The sequence below is a fragment of the Podarcis liolepis genome (genome assembly GCF_965112155.1).
Source record: "Podarcis liolepis genome assembly, chromosome: 1".
Classification (NCBI taxonomy): Eukaryota; Metazoa; Chordata; class Lepidosauria; order Squamata; family Lacertidae; genus Podarcis; species Podarcis liolepis.
In genome coordinates, this window is record NC_139554.1 from 82,976,423 (window position 1) to 82,995,296 (window position 18,874).

The 18,874-nt window shown below is 42.6% G+C and overlaps 2 protein-coding genes across 2 annotated transcripts; one reads left to right on the top strand and one right to left on the bottom strand.

Moving 5' to 3' along the window:
- Nucleotides 1–1,469: 1,469 nt before the first annotated feature.
- Nucleotides 1,470–2,399, top strand: LOC310686815 (olfactory receptor 5J3-like; the record flags this gene model as incomplete). Its single annotated transcript, XM_083461090.1, has 1 exon — nt 1,470–2,399. One exon carries the CDS (start codon nt 1,470–1,472, stop codon nt 2,397–2,399), a length of 930 nt encoding a protein of 309 aa, XP_083317216.1.
- A 2,337-nt stretch (nt 2,400–4,736) lies between these two features.
- Nucleotides 4,737–5,675, bottom strand: LOC310689348 (olfactory receptor 5AR1-like; the record flags this gene model as incomplete). Its single annotated transcript, XM_083466960.1, has 1 exon — nt 4,737–5,675. The coding sequence occupies one exon, from the start codon at nt 5,673–5,675 to the stop codon at nt 4,737–4,739; it is 939 nt and encodes a 312-aa protein (XP_083323086.1).
- Between the last annotated feature and the right edge of the window lie 13,199 nt (nt 5,676–18,874).

The window sequence follows — 18,874 nt, forward strand, 5'->3', positions numbered from 1 at the left end:
TGCAAACTGATTGATAATGAAGATGTATGTGATTCATGCCTGAACCTGACAAATCCAACAAAGGTGCTGGTAAGAACATTTAATTGGAGTTTATATTTCCTTGGACACATATTTTAAATCTATTCAATTAGTATGTTGACTGTTAAATTCCATTTTAACCGTTTTAATTTTTATGTAAAAAATATTCTGAATTTTTGGTTTCACTATGCTGGCTGTTTAGCCGTAATAATAAACATTCATTCAGTTTGTTCATTTAAAAAATACTTTCCTTGAATGGGAATGTAATGTTAGAATTACAAGGGCCTGAAAACAAAAGTAAAGATAAAGGTAAAGGGACCCCTGACCATTAGGTCCAGTCGTGACCGACTCTGGGGTTGCGGCGCTCATCTCGCTTTATTGGCCGAGGGAGCCGGCGTACAGCTTCCGGGTCATGTGGCCAGCATGACTAAACCGCTTCTGGTGAACCAGAGCAGCACATGGAAACACCGTTTACCTTCCCTCCGGAGCGGTACCTATTTATCTACTTGCACTTTGACGTGCTTTCGAACTGCTAGGTTGGCAGGAACAGGGACCAAGCAAAGGGGGCTCACCCTGTCGCGGGGATTCGAACCGCCGACCTTCTGGTCAGCAAGTCCTAGGCTCTGTGGTTTAACCCACAGCGCCACCCATGTCCCGAAAACATAAGTACCCATCAGCAAATGTGAGTTCCCTAATTTGATGAAATAATGCAAATGGTGGTGGTGAGGATTTATAGGGGTAAATCAGAAGATAGAGATTCTTAACTATTTCTGTGCCCCGCCCCCAATTCTTCCCTTTAAGTGCCCTTCCAATATGTCATTCCCTTGGATTAATTTCTAGTCATGTAGTCCAGCTGAAGGGAAACCAGGATAAAATGGCTGTCCCATATCCAGTTCCTGCTTATTTCCTCCTGTAAATTAGTATTAGGAAGAAGACAATAGTTGAGTACCTTCTGTTTGCCTCATAACGTGTAGCTCTGACAAACAAAAGTTTGGTAGGCCTCTAAAAGGAGAAGTCTTATTTTCATTATTTCTCCTAATACACACGTTTCTGGGCAATTTCCTCCTAATATATATATATATAAACATTTTTACAAAGCCATTTCCCTTGCTATTATGCTTTTTTGCATGTTACTTTAACAAATATATGGATTTTTATACACAACACCCTAGTATAGGATTTATTTGTTACACAGTACATGACTGGATAACTTCATTGCAAGATTCAGAGAAGTGCAAGTGCCAAAGTATGTGTGTGTTTTGGCTTGCTGATTCTTTTGGAAAGTGTGAATTAGGTAAGCTCACATTTAAATGTGATATAACAACATATAACTCTTTAAATCTTTATAGTGGCTTGGTAACTGTGCTGCCAACAGTGCCACCAATCAGAAGTGATGACCCTCTTCTTTTCATTGTGTTAACCAGGTGCAAGTATCATGTCATCACAACTAAATGGCTGCAAACAATTACACTATGGCGACTGAATTCATCCTTCTTGGACTAACAGATCGGCTGGAGGTTCAAGTTCCTCTCTTTGCGATATTCCTGTTGATCTATATTCTGACATTGGCTGGGAATATGGGGATGATAGTACTGATCAGGATTAGCCCCCGGCTTCACACCCCTATGTATTTCTTCCTTAGCAATCTTTCTGTAGTTGATCTCTGCTATTCTTCCATCTTTGCCCCAAGGCTGTTGATGAATTTAGCACAATCTAAGATCATTTCTTATGCGGGATGCATCACTCAGCATTGCTTCTTTGTAGTGTTCGTGAGTACCGAAGGCTTCCTCTTAGCTGCAATGGCATATGACCGTTATATTGCCATATGTAATCCCCTGCTCTATACTGCTATTATGTCCAAAAGTGTCTGCATTTACTTAGTAGCAGGGGCATACTTTGGGGGGATATTGAATTCCATCACACATACTTCTGGATTGCTGAGACTGTCATTCTGTGCCCCTAGTATAATCAACCACTTCTTTTGCGATACCCCAGCTATGTTGAAAGTTGCATGCTCTGATATCCATATTAATGAACTTTTGTTGGTAACCTTCTCTGCGACAGTTGCTATTTCCACACTCCTGATCATTGTAATCTCTTACCTCTACATCCTCTCCTCTGTCATAAAGATGCGCACTTCTGAGGGCAGAATCAAAGCCTTCTCCACCTGTGCTTCCCACATGACAGCTGTGACTTTGTTCTATGGACCAGTAAGCTTAAGTCACTTGCAGCCCAGTTTCATGTACTCTGTAGAACAGGAGAAGATCTCAGCTGTGTTCTACACCCTGGTGGTCCCAATGCTGAACCCATTAATCTACAGCTTGAGAAACAAAGAGGTAAAGGATGCTTTGAAGCAAGTGATCAATTGTCAAAAGAAATAATCTGAGTCTCCTCGCCTCAGGATAGTTTAGGCTGCAGGGATGGGCAATCTGTGGACCTCCAGATGTTGGACCATAGCTCATATCTGTGGCCACTGGGCATGCTGGAGTGGATGGGAGTTAGAGTCCAACAATACCAAAGATTCAAAGTCAAAGATTCCCCATCCCATATTCAGTCATTTCTTTTGAATGAGTTGGAGGTCAAATGGGGAGAGCAGATATTGTCTTAATTTGTCTGATATACAAATATGATGTACAAATAAAATAAAATGGAAGGAAAATAAGCTGGTGTAGAAAATCCCTTTGTATATTCATTTCATTTGGTTATCTCCTCCCAAGAATAAAATGCTTCCCAAGGCAATACACACGAAATACAAAAGCAAAATTCACATCAATAACATTTCAAAACAAACCAGTGAAACAATCCCATATTTTAAAATCTAGCTGTCCAGCATAATATCAGAAAAGCAGCATAATAAAGCCACCAAGGCCAGGCCACACAATCAGATACCCAGACACAATTTGTTCCTGAAAGACAAGGCAGAAATATAGTTTTTACAGCCAGTAATGGAACCTACCTAACATCACATGGGATTTTGTGTGTGTGTGTGTAATATTACTGTTTACTTGATTTAAAGAACAACAACCCTCTAATCTAAAATATCCATTAGAAAAATACAGTCTGTTCCAATCACAGTGATTTAAGGGAGAAATAAACAGTCGTTCTTCATGTGGAGCAACCTTGTCCTACGTTTTGGCTGTGAGAGAACAGTGAAAGCAGAAAGCAGAGTGATAGCACTCTTGGGGTGACTTGTTTCTTTCCCAAGTGCTCTTTTTGCTAACAGATAATTAAAAATCACAGCCTTCTCATTCCTTCTCATTCAGCTTGGGTGTCAAGGCTTCAATGAATCCTATCACTCCCACGGCAGCAGCAAAGAAGCAGATAAAAGAAGAGTTCTTAGCAATTCAGTAATCACAGCAAGAGACAAAATAATGCTTCTCTCTCCTAGAAATGACATTGTTCCAAGTAACATTCCCCCCCCCTTCATCTCTCTCATACTACGTCATCCCTGTGCCACTTGGTCTGGGCTTTCTGTCTCTGAGCTTTATGTTTGGCTACTCTCACAGCACTCCTAATCCGGGGGGGGGTCAGGAATGCTCTCCAAAGACACCACGTCTGTTGGCTGCCTCTCTCCTGGTGCTTCTCTTTCTTCCTGCTGTTCCTCTAGTATTTCCCAGCTTCTGTTCTCTGCAGCCTGTGAACTATACCCTTCTGCAAACCACTGCTCTAAATCTACACTGTCCTCCTGTTCTCAGGAAGGTTCAGAAGAAGGGGGGGCAACCCCCACCATTCCTTCTCAGTCCAGCCCTTGACGTTGTGTGTGGGTGCTCAGGTTCAAGTGTCTTGGATTCTCATGGTTTCCAGTTGGTGGACTCAGGCTCAAAAGAAAAATTTTCGGAAGGAAACACACCAATCAAGGTGGTGATTTCCCATCATGAAGAAGTGGACTTCTGTGCTCATATCCCTGGCTACACAAGAACCTCTGAACCGTTGCTTTTTGTTTTTACCAGCCCTGATAACTGGGTGTCACCAACAATGGCAAATTTGGTCTTCTCACTGCTTACCTCTGATTTCATTTATGAACAGATTTAAAAGCATCAGTCCCAATACAGATTATTGTGGAACCCCACACCTTACTTCTCTTCATTGTGAAAACTTCATTTATTTCTACTTTTTGGCTCCTATTCTTTTTCCAGTTACTTATCAATAAAAGCACTGGTCACCTTATCCCATGACTTACTCAGAACTCAGTGGTGATGGACTTTATGAAAGGCTTTTTAAAAGTCCTGTGGGTAAAACTCCCACAGCATCTGGTGCTTCCAACAAGAACACAGACAGGCAAAGACAGGCAAGGAAGATGGTGGACCCCTCTGCCTCAATGCCACAGATGACCCAAATGCTGACAGGCCAAGAAGGAGGCTGGCAACCTAGCTTCCTAGGGAGCCAAGGGGAAGGTTTCTAGGGGGAGAAAGGAAGCAGTAATACTGTTTATGTTAGACCAAGAGAAGGAAGAGGGGGGAACCTGAGCATAAGAATGTAGGAGAAGCCCATAGGAGGGTCCTGTGATGAACCAGGCCTCTGAGTTCTGGGGACAAAGGGCTCACAAAGTCTACTTTTAAACAAAGATGGTCTGGGATTCTGAGGAACCTCAAAAGGGATGAGTTTGAGGAAAGACTGTAAAGTGTAACAGGATCAAAGAGATTTTAATAGATACTTTAACAATGGGTACAGAAACTTATCTTACCATATCCGTTTTATCTCAAATGAAGTTTGACTGCTCAACAAGCAAAGATCTTTCTGCCGATTGCCCTTTTCACAGCTTCCTTCACTTCCTTGTTCCTCAGACTATAAATCAAAGGGTTTAGCATAGGGATCACCAGTGTATAAAACACTGAGATAATTTTGTCTTGGTCCATTGTGTAGCCCGAGGTAGGCCGCAAATACATAAAGATGAGAGTTCCATAGAAGATAGTGACAGCCATGATATGGGATGCACAGGTAGAGAAGGCTTTGCGCCTGCCCTCAGCAGAGTTGATCTTTAAGATGGTGGTGACAATGGAAACATAAGACACTAGGACAATCAAGATAGTACTCATGACAACTATTGTGGACAAGGTAAAATGAACAATGTCTGTACTGTGGATGTCAGAGCAGGACAACTTCAGGATTGGAGGGATATCACAGAAGAAATGGTTAATTACATTGGAGCCACAGAAAGACAAACTAAATATAAAAATTGTCTGTGCAGTGGAGTTCACAAAACCAGTTATGTATGACAAAATGACAAGCGAGATACAAAGTCTCTTGGACATTGCGGTGTGATAAAGTAATGGATTGCAAATAGCTACAAAGCGATCGTAGGCCATCACACCCAAAAGACAACATTCATTGGTTACAAAGATACAGAAAAAATAAAACTGCACAGCACACTCAATGAAGGGAATGGTTCTGTTTTCAGATACAAAGGTCATGAGCATCTTAGGGGCAATGACTGTTGAATAACCAACATCTACAAGAGACAGGTTACTGAGGAAGAAATACATTGGAGTCTGAAGTCGGGCATCAATCCGGATTAAAATAATCATGCCAAAGTTCCCCACCAGGGTGGTGATATAAATACCAAGGAACAGCACAAAAAGAGGAATCTGAAGCTCTGGGTGATCCATAAATCCCACAAAAATGAATTCTGTCACACTGGTATGATTCTTTCTTTCCATCTATGTTCCTTTGTTCTCCACTGAAAGAGAGAAGGAGCATTTGCAATTAAATGAGCACCAACATTAATAGTTCTTCAAGACAAGTTCATGCACACTTGCTTGGTCCACCATTTTTGATGAATAATGCCAGCCCCTTCTTTGATGACTGCATTCCAAATGCCTACTGCGTGATGCACCTCAATAGGTTCCACAACACTCATTAACAGTAGCAGTTTTGTTCCTTCCACTAGAGCAGGGATGGTCCTAGTGGTACAGTCCCCCAACACTTTATTCTACCCAAACCTATCAAAAAAGGGTTAAGTAGACATGGTACAGGGGTAGGCAAAGAAATTTAAATCTCTTCATCCAACCCAGCATCCAGATTGATCATTTGATTGAGCATTGATAACCACCCTCTCTGCACAGATTAGTTAAGGAGAGGCTGTGCATGTGTCCTCGATGTCCTGCATCTCTCATGCACATAACAGCAGGTGTAAGAGCATGGATGTCCATGCCCATCACTGGCATGCACCCCTCAGAGGATTGGCCAAGGTTGACTGTTACCCTCAGGTCAAAACAAAATAGCCACTGCTCCACTAGAGCCTCAAGCATCACACCTAACTCCAGTCTCCAGTACTATCGGTTAGCTGCAATGAGTCTTCTTTCTGAGTAAATATTATTGGGATTGAATGGTAACATCATTTTACTGATCTGAGGCAAGTCAGCAGAAAGGAGAAGGTAAATTAAGTTCTCTTAAAAAGTCAGTGAGAGGCTGTTTCTCTGAATACTGCATGTTGGAGTGAAGAACAGGGGAGGTCTACCGCAGGCATGCCTTGTTTGTGAGCTTCTGAGAGGCATCTACCTGGTCACTGTTTGAAGCAATATGTTGGAGCTGATGGTCCTCTGATCTCAGCCAACCAGGTCCTTCTTCTGTTCTACATTTCCAGTACCTTGAAAAATGTTCAATACATTGGATAATATGTTGTATCCAATGTTTCTCTTTTTCATAATTGTTTTACATATAGAAAGTTCAACAGATGTTTTATGTTATCAGCCTGAGTGATGTTCTTAATACACAAGAAGGGTGTAGTATAAATGTTCTGCTAAAATAAATGAAATAAAATGCTACTCTATCACCATAGAAGGGCTTCTGATCCAAAAGAGGCTTCCACGAACAAAAAAAAAAGGGTGGGAAATCTCCCATGCATGCCCCTTTGCTTTCCCAAACTCTGCCCCTAAAGATTGGGGGGCACCCCAAATCAGCACTGTAAGTGGTAGAGAAGGTTGCAGGGAGAAATAGAAGGAAACTGCTTCCATTAGTTGAGGCTTCTGCTAAATCAAAGAGCCGTCTGCAAATGGAAGTGCATGAGCGGATATAGCCCATTGTTTTTGTTGGTATTATGTATCCATGTATCCTGCCAATAGGCATTCCGAGCAAGCTTTAAGTAAGGACATATGAAAAGACTGCTTGAACATGCCAGTCACCCATCTGGTCCAGCATTCTGTTCTCATAGCGGTCAACCAGATGGCTGTTGGAAGCCAAGAAGCAGGTCTTGAAGGCAACAGCACTCTCTTATTTGATTCCCAGCAAATGGTATTCAGAAGCCTACCACCTCTCTCAGTGGAGGTACATACAAACCTTTCCACTCCTTATATCCAAAGAAAAATAAGAAAACTGTGCCTTGCCTTGAAAAGTTTATGGAGCAACAGAAAGGAGATGGGTAGATTCCCACACTGGATGAAACTAGGAAGAATCATTCTGACATTATACAGAAGCACAAATCCTCAATTGAAGCCCATTAATTTCTCATTAACGTATAGTATAGAATCATAGAATCATAGAGTTGGAATAGACCACAAGGGCCATCGAGTCCAACCCCCTGCTAAGCAGGAAACTGTACTCTGAAAGAAACACCCTACTGAGACATGAGACTTTAAATAGTCCAGTGCAATCATTGGATACATGTTTTATATGGTAACATATGAAAATCGTATGTCCAATATCTTCTGTGCATCAGCTTTGATCTACACCACCACCACTCCAGTTGATTATTCCTGAATGTTGGGCAAGTTTCACCATTTAAGGCTGCAGTCTTTTCCACAGTTACTAGCGGGAGTAAATTCAGTGAGATTCACTTCTAGGCATAAAACTCCACGTTGTAGTATGTTTTCAAAAATGCAGTTAGACACTGTTTTTTCTTTTAACACTTCTTGCCCAGATCTTGTATCAGTATGGTGTAAATGACAACATGAAATGCCTTTAAAAAGCTGGTCCAGCAAACTTGGGATAGCTCAGTCAGTGGAGCATGAGACTCTTAATCTCAGGTTAATGGGTTCGAGCCCCACATTGGGCAAAAGATTCTTCTGTTGCAGGAGGTTGGACTAAATGACTTTCATGATCCCTTCCAGCTCTATAATTCTATGATTCTATGAGCGTAATATCTATTTTGCACACAGTTTAAAAAGATGCAGAAGAAGGTCAACAACAACAACTCTTTCAACATTATTAGTCAGGCTGATGAATCTTACCAGTGGAAAGAAAAGGTATTTCATCCTTGAATACAAGAGTCTTGTTGTGTGAATTAGTAAGCATTGTTTATATATAATTCTTTGGAAACTAGGGACATAGACCCCATGGACCTTTCTAAGTAAGATATAGCTGGGATTGCAGCATTCCCTTCAGGCCTACTGAGCATTTGTAGATGACTGTGAAGTAACAACTCTCAGATATAGCACCAGTTCACATACCTTCATTACTTCTTCTTTGGGTTATTTATTTATTTAACCAGTCTACAATCCAAGAATGCATCCAAGAATATCAAATATAATTCAAATCATAATACAATGTTAAAAACATGAAGCCAACAATAATTAAAAGTTGCAGAAATAGAAAGGGCCAATTCAGGAAGGCTTGGGAGAAAATAAAAGTTTTCAACACAGTTTATCCTAATTTGCAGGTGTGTTGTCTGCAGTCTAGGGATAAGGAAGAAATTTGATTTTGTTTGCATTTCAGTGGGAAGCAACCCACTGCTTTGGATTAACAGCTGTTGGGAACTTCAAGGTCCCTGCTCTCCCTTCTTATGGTCTTTGTACTTGACCTGGAGACTCCAGTAGAGAGCATTCCATGTCAAGAACATTCCATGTCAAGAAGGAGGGCAAGTGGGCACCCTATCAAATGACAGGGCAGGAGCTACATGGAGCAGGGCCTTTTCGCTGGTGTTGCCCATTGCATGCCTCACTCTTCCCAGGCCTGTTCTCTTTTGGCCTGTATTTTGGAGCTTTATAATTAAGGAAGACTTTGGAAGAGCTGGTTGACAAGTCCTATCAGTTGCTGACGTATGAGAGGAGTTTATTTGCTGTTATTCTGGGTTCCTGGTGCACCAGGGTTTACAGCAGCGTAATAGAGTTGGCCAGGACGAAAGAAGGGATACAATTTATGAGCTTTCTCCATTATCTGCACAGCAGGGGATGTTCAGTCAACAGTGCAAAGGCTGAGCTGAAGTATTCCCTGCTGGTTACCTGCTTTTAGCAATAGAGGTCGCTGTTTGGTTAGCTGTCAGATTCTAGAGCTCCCTATTGGTGGCTCTTAGGTAATTCATAAAATACAGAGTCCATTCATAAAACACAGTGTTCATTCATAAAGCAGTAACATAAATCTCCATTGCTACATAACAAGCCCTTGAGCCTGTACTCTGAATAGTGACACCAGGGACCTAGAAGGTGCAGGGCTTGTCAGTCCAACCCCTGCACAGTCTCATCAGGGCTGACCTTAGAGCAATTGGAGCAATTTGGCCAAATTGGGTCCTGCGTGCCGCTCCTAAGAGGGCCCCCACACCAGGGCAATCTAGATGGATTTTCCGAGCACAATTCAAAGTGTTGGTGCTGACCTTTAAAGCCCTATACAGCCTTGGTCCAGTATATCTGAAAGAGCATCTCCACCCCCATTGTTCTACCCGGACACTGAGGTCCAGCGCCGAGGGCCTTCTGGTGGTTCCCTCACTGCGAGAAGCCAAGTTACAGGGAATCAGGCAGAGGGTCTTCTCGGTACATCTCCCACCAGATGTCAAAGAGAACAAGTCCCAGACTTTTAGATGAAATCTGAAGGCAGCCCTGTTTAGGGAAGCTTTTAATGTTTGATGCATTACTGTATTTTAATATTTTGTTGGAAGCCGCCCAGAGTGGCTGGGAAGGCCAGCCAGATGGGCGGGGTATAAATTATTATATTTGGCTGTGAACTAAGGCCCTACCAAAAAAAATCAACTTGCGCCCCACTGCTTCAAATTGGGCCCCACTGGCTAGCCTTGAGTCTCTTAGTTGCCGGGCCTGAGTTGCCCTGCCCTCGCATGAAGTCTTGGATTTGCAATTTTGGGAGCGGGGAGACTGCCCACTGGGGAGCGGGCAGGCTGGCGAGGCGCCCTAGATTTAGAGGCCCTAGGCTTCAGAATACTTGGCCTATACATAAATCCGGCACTGCCTCCTGGTACTTTCTCTTCCTCTCCCATTATTTCCCAACTTTCCCCCTCATCTGCCTTTGAGCTGTGACCTCCCTCAAACCCCTGTTGTAATTCTAAACTGTCTTCCTCTTCCTTCTCCCTGGAAGGGCCAAACTGGGGAGACAGTCTCCACCATTCCTCCTCTGCCCAGTCTCTGACATGGTCACATTCATAGGAAAATGATTCCAAAATTGTCAGCACATTTTACAACTGTATCTTCCTCAGCCACCCAAAAGCCTCACTTGAAAAGAGAGCAAGGTTTGAGAGTAATTGGCACAATGGAAACACCTGGCTGAAATACTCTGTTTCTAGTGACACTGTTCTCTGCTGCCCTCGTAGAATATATTTCAAAGATAAATACTGGAAATGAATCCTCTTTGTCAGCGGTTTTAACACCTGGAAGACTGCTTTGGAGAGCAAAAATAGTACTGTGAATACAATAGCTGCCATAGTATAGCAAACAGTATGGGAAGATCACAAATAGAGGTAAGAAATGGGGAAAGAGATTCACACCCTATTTGTTACCGAGCAGATAGGAATTATTTCACCAATATGGTGGAATGCATGGGCCAGCCCTCATGTGGCTAGAAAACAAGTTTGAAGATGGAATAAAACACTCTTCTGCATTCACCATTCTGGGTTGTTTTTTTTAAGCTACTGAATGTGGCTCTAAGCAACAATGTGTGCACATGCACACACACAAAGATGTGCAGGTGTGTTGTAGTGGGGCATGGATTACAATACATGTTATGATAGTTTGCTGCACACATGCACATTACAACAAAATTTACGGGGCCCCACAAAGATAAATTTACTGGACATGACCCTGGAAGGCATTAAATGCACAAAAATCTGTGGTAAAATGTGCATGTACAGGGCACTGTACAACATTCAGAAATACAAACAATAAAGTATAAAACAGTGGGGAAATTCTCCAGTTCTGAAATTTTAAAACCTGAGGAGAAATTTAGATGAGAAACACAGAGGCACCCCAGTATATCGGTTGCTCCGTAACATCCTTCATTGAGTTAATGTGATGCTGCTTGGCAAATGGCCTTCAAACCAGCAGCCCAGTCCTCCCCACGTCTTTAACTCTCATTGAGTTCTGCTTAGAATTGCAGTGTTACTATAGTTAGTACAGTGTTACTAAAGTTAAACTCTTTTACATTCCATGTTACATTCCATTTTACCTGCCCCATTGAAATAAGCTGAAGCTATGTTTGAAATACATCCTACCTTTTTTTAAAAAAAAAAAATCTTAATAATGACCATGTAATTTCTAATATTGTATAACTGCAAAATACCAACATGATGTCCATACAAGGATGCAATACTAATCCAGCATTTCTATTCTTACTGCTTATTTATTCCTAAAACAAATAATATGTGGTACTCCCCTCCTTTGCCATCTACCTCCTTTGTCCCATTTGCTACTGAAAAGTTTTAAGTATCAATAGAAATATCCATATAATGTTTCTAATCCAGGAGTTTTACACAAATGTTGAGCTGGGATACTTACAGAAGTAGGACTAAATCAAGTTCAACATAGCACTAAGCAAATTGTTCTACTAGCAAAAGGATTTCTCCCTGTACATTAGAACACTCTCCCCATCTGTTCCCTCTGTTAGCTCCCTATATCTGTTTGGATTTCTTCCAACCCCCCAGCACAGATTTCGGGATGACATGGAGGAAGGAAAGTCCCATTGTGCTCGTGCTAATCCTTGTATTCAAATATTTAGTTGACTACCACCCCTAATATTTCCAATTTAGTGGAACATTGTACTCAGTGCAATGATAAATGACTTCAAGGTTGTTCTTAAGAAATGAAATGAGAATAAGTATTATTGCAATCTATTTGATTGTAGCTTCCCACTCCTGCTTGCAGCTCCCCCTGCTCCTGTAGCAGAAATATTCATATAGAACATACATAAAACATCCCTGACTATTGGCCATGCTGGGTCAGGTTGAACACAGCTGGAGTCCCACACTCTCTGAAGAGCCACAGGTTCCCTGTCCTTGTTTTAGAAGAAAAGATATCCCTGTGTTACAATGAGTCTGGGAAGATAGCCAGTGGTAGGTGAAGGAAGCCTGAGTAAAATTTGTTTGAATGATTTCTACAAGCATCCTCTTCTGGCAATTGACCCAGCCCTCTCACTTTCAACTCTATTTCAAGAAAGCTGGAATAAATTAACTTACCCAGAAAGAGTGTCTGTTCTCAAAATATTCCTGCACAATACAGCATAATGTGTTATTTCCATGAGGCATTTGTATTTGATATAGTTTAATGGTTAGCTGAGGATGCGATTCGGAACAATATGAATTTTGGATGAGACACATGATGCTCTTCAGTTATTGTTCATGCCTTCGGGACCTAATCACATGACAGCATGCCTCCTCCAAAGATTATTACACATCACCTTTAATGAGTTTCAAAGAAAACTCATGAACTGATGAAATAGTTTAACTTTTAAAGATCTCTAACAAAGAGCACATTTTCATCAATAATGATTCCTGAGAGTTAGTAATGCTAGCAATTATCAATCTTGTTTTACTCAAGTTTAAGTCAATCATCAGTCAGACAATTTCAAATGTTTTAATCATAGATGATTTTAACTCAGATGATTTTGGGACTCATGAGAAAGATACCCTTACCCCTTAATATCCCAAATTCATCTTGCTTTTCTCTGCAGAAGAGAGCCACCTGATGATACCAGATGGATGCAGAGATTTGCATAGGCATTGCTAGGATTTCATTGCTCTTACTCAGCTAAGTGAAACTAGTGCAAGGCTAGAACCTAAAGTTGCAATCCTGCTCACAGATATTGCAGCTGAAATCAACGAGAGCTTACTTTTGCAAAGGCGTATAGAAAATATCATCAATCAGGTGGCCATGGACCTTCTCTGCTGCCCACAGGTTGCCCTTCTGGGCTTGAAAGAAGCATCCTATTTTGACCAATAGGATAAGATGCATTGTGTGCTTGGTTGTAGTGTGTGTGGCGCTCATGACAATTTTCCTGATTTGCAAATGTACCCAAGAAGGTTGCCAGTCCCTGGCATATAGGAATTGTGAAGAAAGCAATCCAACCATCATCTGCTTACTATATAACTGTAGATCCTATATATATTCACCTGCAGAAGAGACCTTATCTGGGCTAATTGGTGACAAAAAACCAGACCATTGTGACAAAATTTATTTTCTTGGGCTTTACAGAGCACCACCAGGTCTCGGAAAACTTACAGCTGGAAGTTAGATGGAGTCCAACTAGAACAGGTTTTCAAATTTAAATACCTAGGAGTCTTTTTTCATTACAACCTAAGCTGGAAGCCACAGATTCAGTATCTACTAAACAAAGGGAAAACAATACTCTATTCTCTGCTCCAATTTTTTGCGGCCGACGGAGCCTCCCACATCCCTTCTGCTTTGAAGGTATACCACGCAAAAGTGGTTTCCACCCTCTGTTATGCTGCCCCGCTCTGGGCCCCTGGGTCCAATTTAACATCGCTTGGGACATTGCAGAATCAGTTTCTCCGTCGCCTCCTGAAACTCCCCATGTGTGTGAGCAACGCAGCCATACGTTTGGAGTTAAGGACTGCATCATTGGAGACCGTCATCTGGAAGCGAGTCTTTGGCTACTGGCTGTCCAGCTGGCATAGGCTTCCCGACCATTACCTTTTTCAGTGCCTCTGGCGAGACGACTTTGTCAATCCGTGGGTAGGAAAAATCCATGCCAAACTCCTGAGCATCGGAATTTCTCCAGCGGACTCCCTAAAGATGAACTTATGCTCAGCCAAAAGCCTTATAGAACAAAGATTAGCAGACATTGAATATCAACACAACCTGGCTTGGGGTGGGGGTGTTTGCTCCCCCAGGTATCACGGAATAACCCCACCACTTGGCCTTCCATCATACATGTCATCTCTTTCATCTGTACCACACCGACTTGCATTTATTCGTGCAAGGTTCAATGTCCTTCCATCGAACCTGCTGAGCCACAGATTTTCTAAGGGTTTGGTGTCTCCGTTATGCGTGTGTGACGGGAAAACTGTTGAATCTCTTCCACATATAATGTTCAACTGCCCCCTACATAGCATAGCCAGGACTAAATTCCTAGGTCCTGCTCTACTGTGCTTGGTGGGCCGGCCTGTTGAGTCACACGCCGCACTACTTTTGCAGGATACAGATCCCTCGGTAACTCTGCAGGTGGCGAGATTCCTGAACGCGGTTATCTCACACACAAAAACAACTAAAAAACAACAACAACACCAAAACTAATCGGACAGTTACGATGAGAGTGCATGTCGGACCTCGTCTTCAGTTTCTTTTTCTGTGATCCGTCCCTTGGAGCTCTCTGGGCCCCAAGCTGTTATTTGGCTCTGCTCATTGACCCACCCTAGTACCGTGATGTTCACCCTTTGGTGTCGAATATATCGGTCCTTATGCCTCTGTGTTTTTATGTTTGTACATATTTTATGGGCTAATAGCCGTAAATAAATAAATAAATAAAATTTACAGAGCACCCAGAGTTCCAGATGCTCCTCTTCTTGGTGTTTCTGTTCATTTATGTTGTGACTCTTGGGGTGATTATGTTGCTCAGGATGGATTGGCAACTTCATACTCCCATGTACTTCCATACTTCCTCAGCAACCGGTCTCTCTTGGATGTTGCCTATGTAATGACCATTGCTCCCAAAATGTTGATAACATCATCACCATCACCATCATTATTAAACTTTATTTGACAGACAACATTAAATTACACAACATCACACATCACACCAGAATATACAATAGAATACAACAATACAGAATACAAAATGTTGATAACTTTTATGATGGAAAGCAAATCTATTTCATTCAATGAGTGTGCAATTCAGTTCTTCTTTTTCTGCATTTCTGTGTCCAGGGAGTGTGACCTCCTGGCTGCAATGGCATATGATCACTTCACAGCCATCTGCAGCCCATTGCTGTATACAGTTATCATGTCCAGAAGACTCTGCATTTCTTGATTATGGTTGCATATACCTATGGCATTGTGTATGCAGTTGTTCAGACAATTTTCATATTCAGTTTGATATTCTGTGGCTCCAATGTCATCAATCATTTCTTCTGTGATGTGCTCCCCATTCTGAAACTGTCATGTTCTAACACCTATTTTACCCACCTTGTACATTTCATCTTCTCCACCATTATTTTGTCAAGCACCATCTTAACCGTTCTTGTTTCCTACATATACATCCTGGCAGCCATTCTCTGAATCAATTCTACAGAAGGTCGATGCAAAACCTTCTCCACTATTGCTTCCTACTTGACTGCTGTGGCCATTTTTGGGAACTGCCATATTCGCGTATGTAAGACCTGATTACAGGTTTGCAGTTGCCCATGACAAATTCATCTCTTTGTTCTATACTCTAGTAATTCCTATGCTAAACCCCCTGATCTACAGCCTAAGGAACAAGGAAGTGAAGGTTGCCTTGAAGAGGTCTATACAAAGGAAACTTTCTTCTCAATAAAAGCTTTGCTTAGGGACTGGTATGTAAAAATAAATAAATAAATAAATGGTTCTGTAACAGGAAGCTATCAGCACTGTGATTTTGAACTTGAACAGTTTTTATGTGCCATTCAAGCTTGCAAAGTTAGCCGCTATCAACTCTCAAAATCAGTAATGGGTGCGGGCTTGCATCCACATGCATGTGCCCTTTTACCATGTCAGTTTCAGGAACTCTACTTCCTTGTCACTCACAGTCAATTGATATGATCCAAAAATGTAAATCTAGGCATACCTAAATATATGTCCATCTTCTGCATCTTGTTAAAGATTGGTCACCTTTCAATGACCAATATAGCAGATTACAGTTCTCATCATGATCAATAAATATAGTGTCACCAAAATGTCAGTTTTCCTGGACATGGTTAGATCTGTCCATCACACTATTTGCTATTGCTTTATCTGTTTTAACAACCTTGTTTATTTAATAAAATGTAGCTGTCTTGAGCAAAAACTTGTGAAATGTTCCTCTTCAAGTATTTATAGAGCTATGAAATTACTCCATCTGAAACCACTAGTACATGTATCAAAGTTATAACCAACAGCACGTCCATTCAAAATATCAGTGGGATTTACTTACACACCATATATTTACCATTGTGGCTTTAATGTCTATTACATTTAGGACACAAGCCAACCACACTTAAGCAGCAGTGAACTCGATACAAGAGTTAAACATATGTTTAACCACTACCCATTTAAATAAATAGCCACATACCTGTTTTGTCTAAAATTGCTTTATTTATACCACTTTTGTATCTCCCTGTGTCTGCCAAAATGTCCTCTGACACAAGGACTAGAATCTTCACAATCCAGGCATGTATTGCAGCCTTATGTGCCTTCCTAAAAGAAAGGCATGGATGTTTCCATGTTTATTTTTATTTTTCAATGCAACTTCTTCCTTAATGCAACTGCTGGATTGTTCCACTGTGTCCTTGAAGTAGGGACCTCGACTAGGACCCATCATCAGCAGATCAAATGTTGACATGAAAACTGAAACAAATCCTTAATATCATTGTCAGGCACATAACTTAAAGCTGCTAAAGGGATCACCACCATTAACCTTTACTAAGAGGTAATGATACATTTCAAAATTAAGAAAGGGAAAATGGGTGCATTTTTATACCATGGAAAATGCTATAACAGATGCATTGTTGCCCATGATGTACTCTAGCAGTGCCGTCCAGTAGTAACCTCTAGATTCCATTGTGGTGCAGTCAAAAATAGGAATTTTCACCCTGATCAGAAACCAATGGGATAAGTAGAATTGTTCAAGTGCTGATTAGTTAGATGCTGATTAGTTAGATGCTGATTAGTTAGATGCAACACATGAACAGAGGCTGCTGATATCAGTGAGGAAGGCTAGCTGCATGTCAAGGCAGTGAGCCCTCCCTCATTTGTTGAATAATAAAACACATAAGACACTAGTATTTTAGGTTAATGGGATAATTAAGGCCACAACTTTATTGGTTACAGAATGAGAGTGGTATTGGCTTAGTCACTGGAATTGAATTGACTATATCTGACTCCTGCCCACTATGCAGGTAGTCCAGTAAGGGTCAATCACCAGTAGGGGTAGCCCTGTTGATGTACATCAACTGAGAGCTCTCCCAGGGTCCCTAATGGGGTCATGGCATGGCCCTAGCCCCTACCCGGGCTTCAGACAAGATCCACACCCCCGGATCCCTTTAACGGAATACCCTTAAAGAGGAGGGGCAGGTGATGGCCACAACCTCCCCTCCCATAAACCAGGTTTTATCAATGCGTAACTGCCAAACCTTACAAGGTTGTGATGATTGCTACGAGGCAGACGAAAACCACATGGCTGGTGCCAATTTTCCAAGTGGAAAAATTCCCACCTGGCCCCCTTAACAGGCAACCAACTGAGGTCCATAGCAAGGCCAAGATGGCAAATGCATGAAAAAAGGGCGGGAGGGCGGAAGGTTCGATGAAGTGGGAAGCAAGAAGGAAGAGCCCCCAGCCGCGTAGCTGTTTAAATAGCACAAGCCATGCCCCCTGGATTGGTCAGCCGAGGGCGTGACATGGTCAGGACTCCCCGTGACACAGGCGGCATTGTCAGCCCCCCCCCCACGCTGTACACGGGGAAAGTGTGTGGCCTGCCTGCAACACCGCCCCCCCCCCGAGAAGGGGAGTGGCCCTAGTCATCTACTAGTGTGATGTTGAATAAGTGCATCTTACTTCCTCTGCCTCCTCCACCCAGTTTCTGGTAAAGACCTGTAATGGCCTGGGAATCCGATTCAGAGGCTGAACCGGAGGAACCCCAGCCTGAACAGGAGTCCCGCCTCCAGGGCCAGCTGAGCTGGGGCGGGGCCTTGGATCTGAAGCTCCTGCACCTGTGCCGGATCCTCAGGAGCAGGCACCAGGTGATTCCACTCTAGCTCCGGAGGTGATTGAGGACACAGTGCCTACAGGTGCGCCTCTCCCGGCCCTGCCAGAGGAAGGTGAGTCTCCCTCTGGGTCCAGTAACTCCTCAGCCTCTCCTGAACTGCAGAGGCTCAGGGCAGAGAGGCGGAGGGAACTGGTTTCTCCCAGGAGGAGTGCTCACCTTAAGGCCGGGAGAGGCGGGTCTCCTGGGGGCCGGGACCGCCCCTGGCCTCAGAGAAGATGAAGGCCAGTCAGCCCGGTCCCAGGTTGTGGGAGCAACGTCATTGAATACCTGCTCCTGCCCGGACCCAGACCTGACCTTCCAGTGTTCCCGTCCCCGCCCGGCTTCCTGCTTCGGACCCCGCCTCGCTCTTTGTGAACTGTTTCCAGACTAGTGACCCAGGACTGGACTTTGACCACACCAATGGTAACCTTCCCCCCGGGACCAGCACAAGACCAGAGTTCCCAGTAAAGACAGGAGTGTCAGTATTTACATGGGGACAGCCATGTTCCCCCTATCAATACAGTTCCTCCTGAGACAGATGACGTGCATCGAGTCCCCTCACTCCCAGGGGGACTTGCACTATTTTATTCAAAGTGTGTGATGACAAGAAGCCCAAAGTATTAACTTCACACGTGGTAATGAGAAATAATGATGATGATGATGATGATGATGATGATGATGATGATGATGTTTGTATACCACCGTTCATCCAAGGATGATAGGATGGTTTACAATATAAAAACACAAAACACTTAGTAACAAACCAAAACAACAAACCTCCTATATAGTTTAA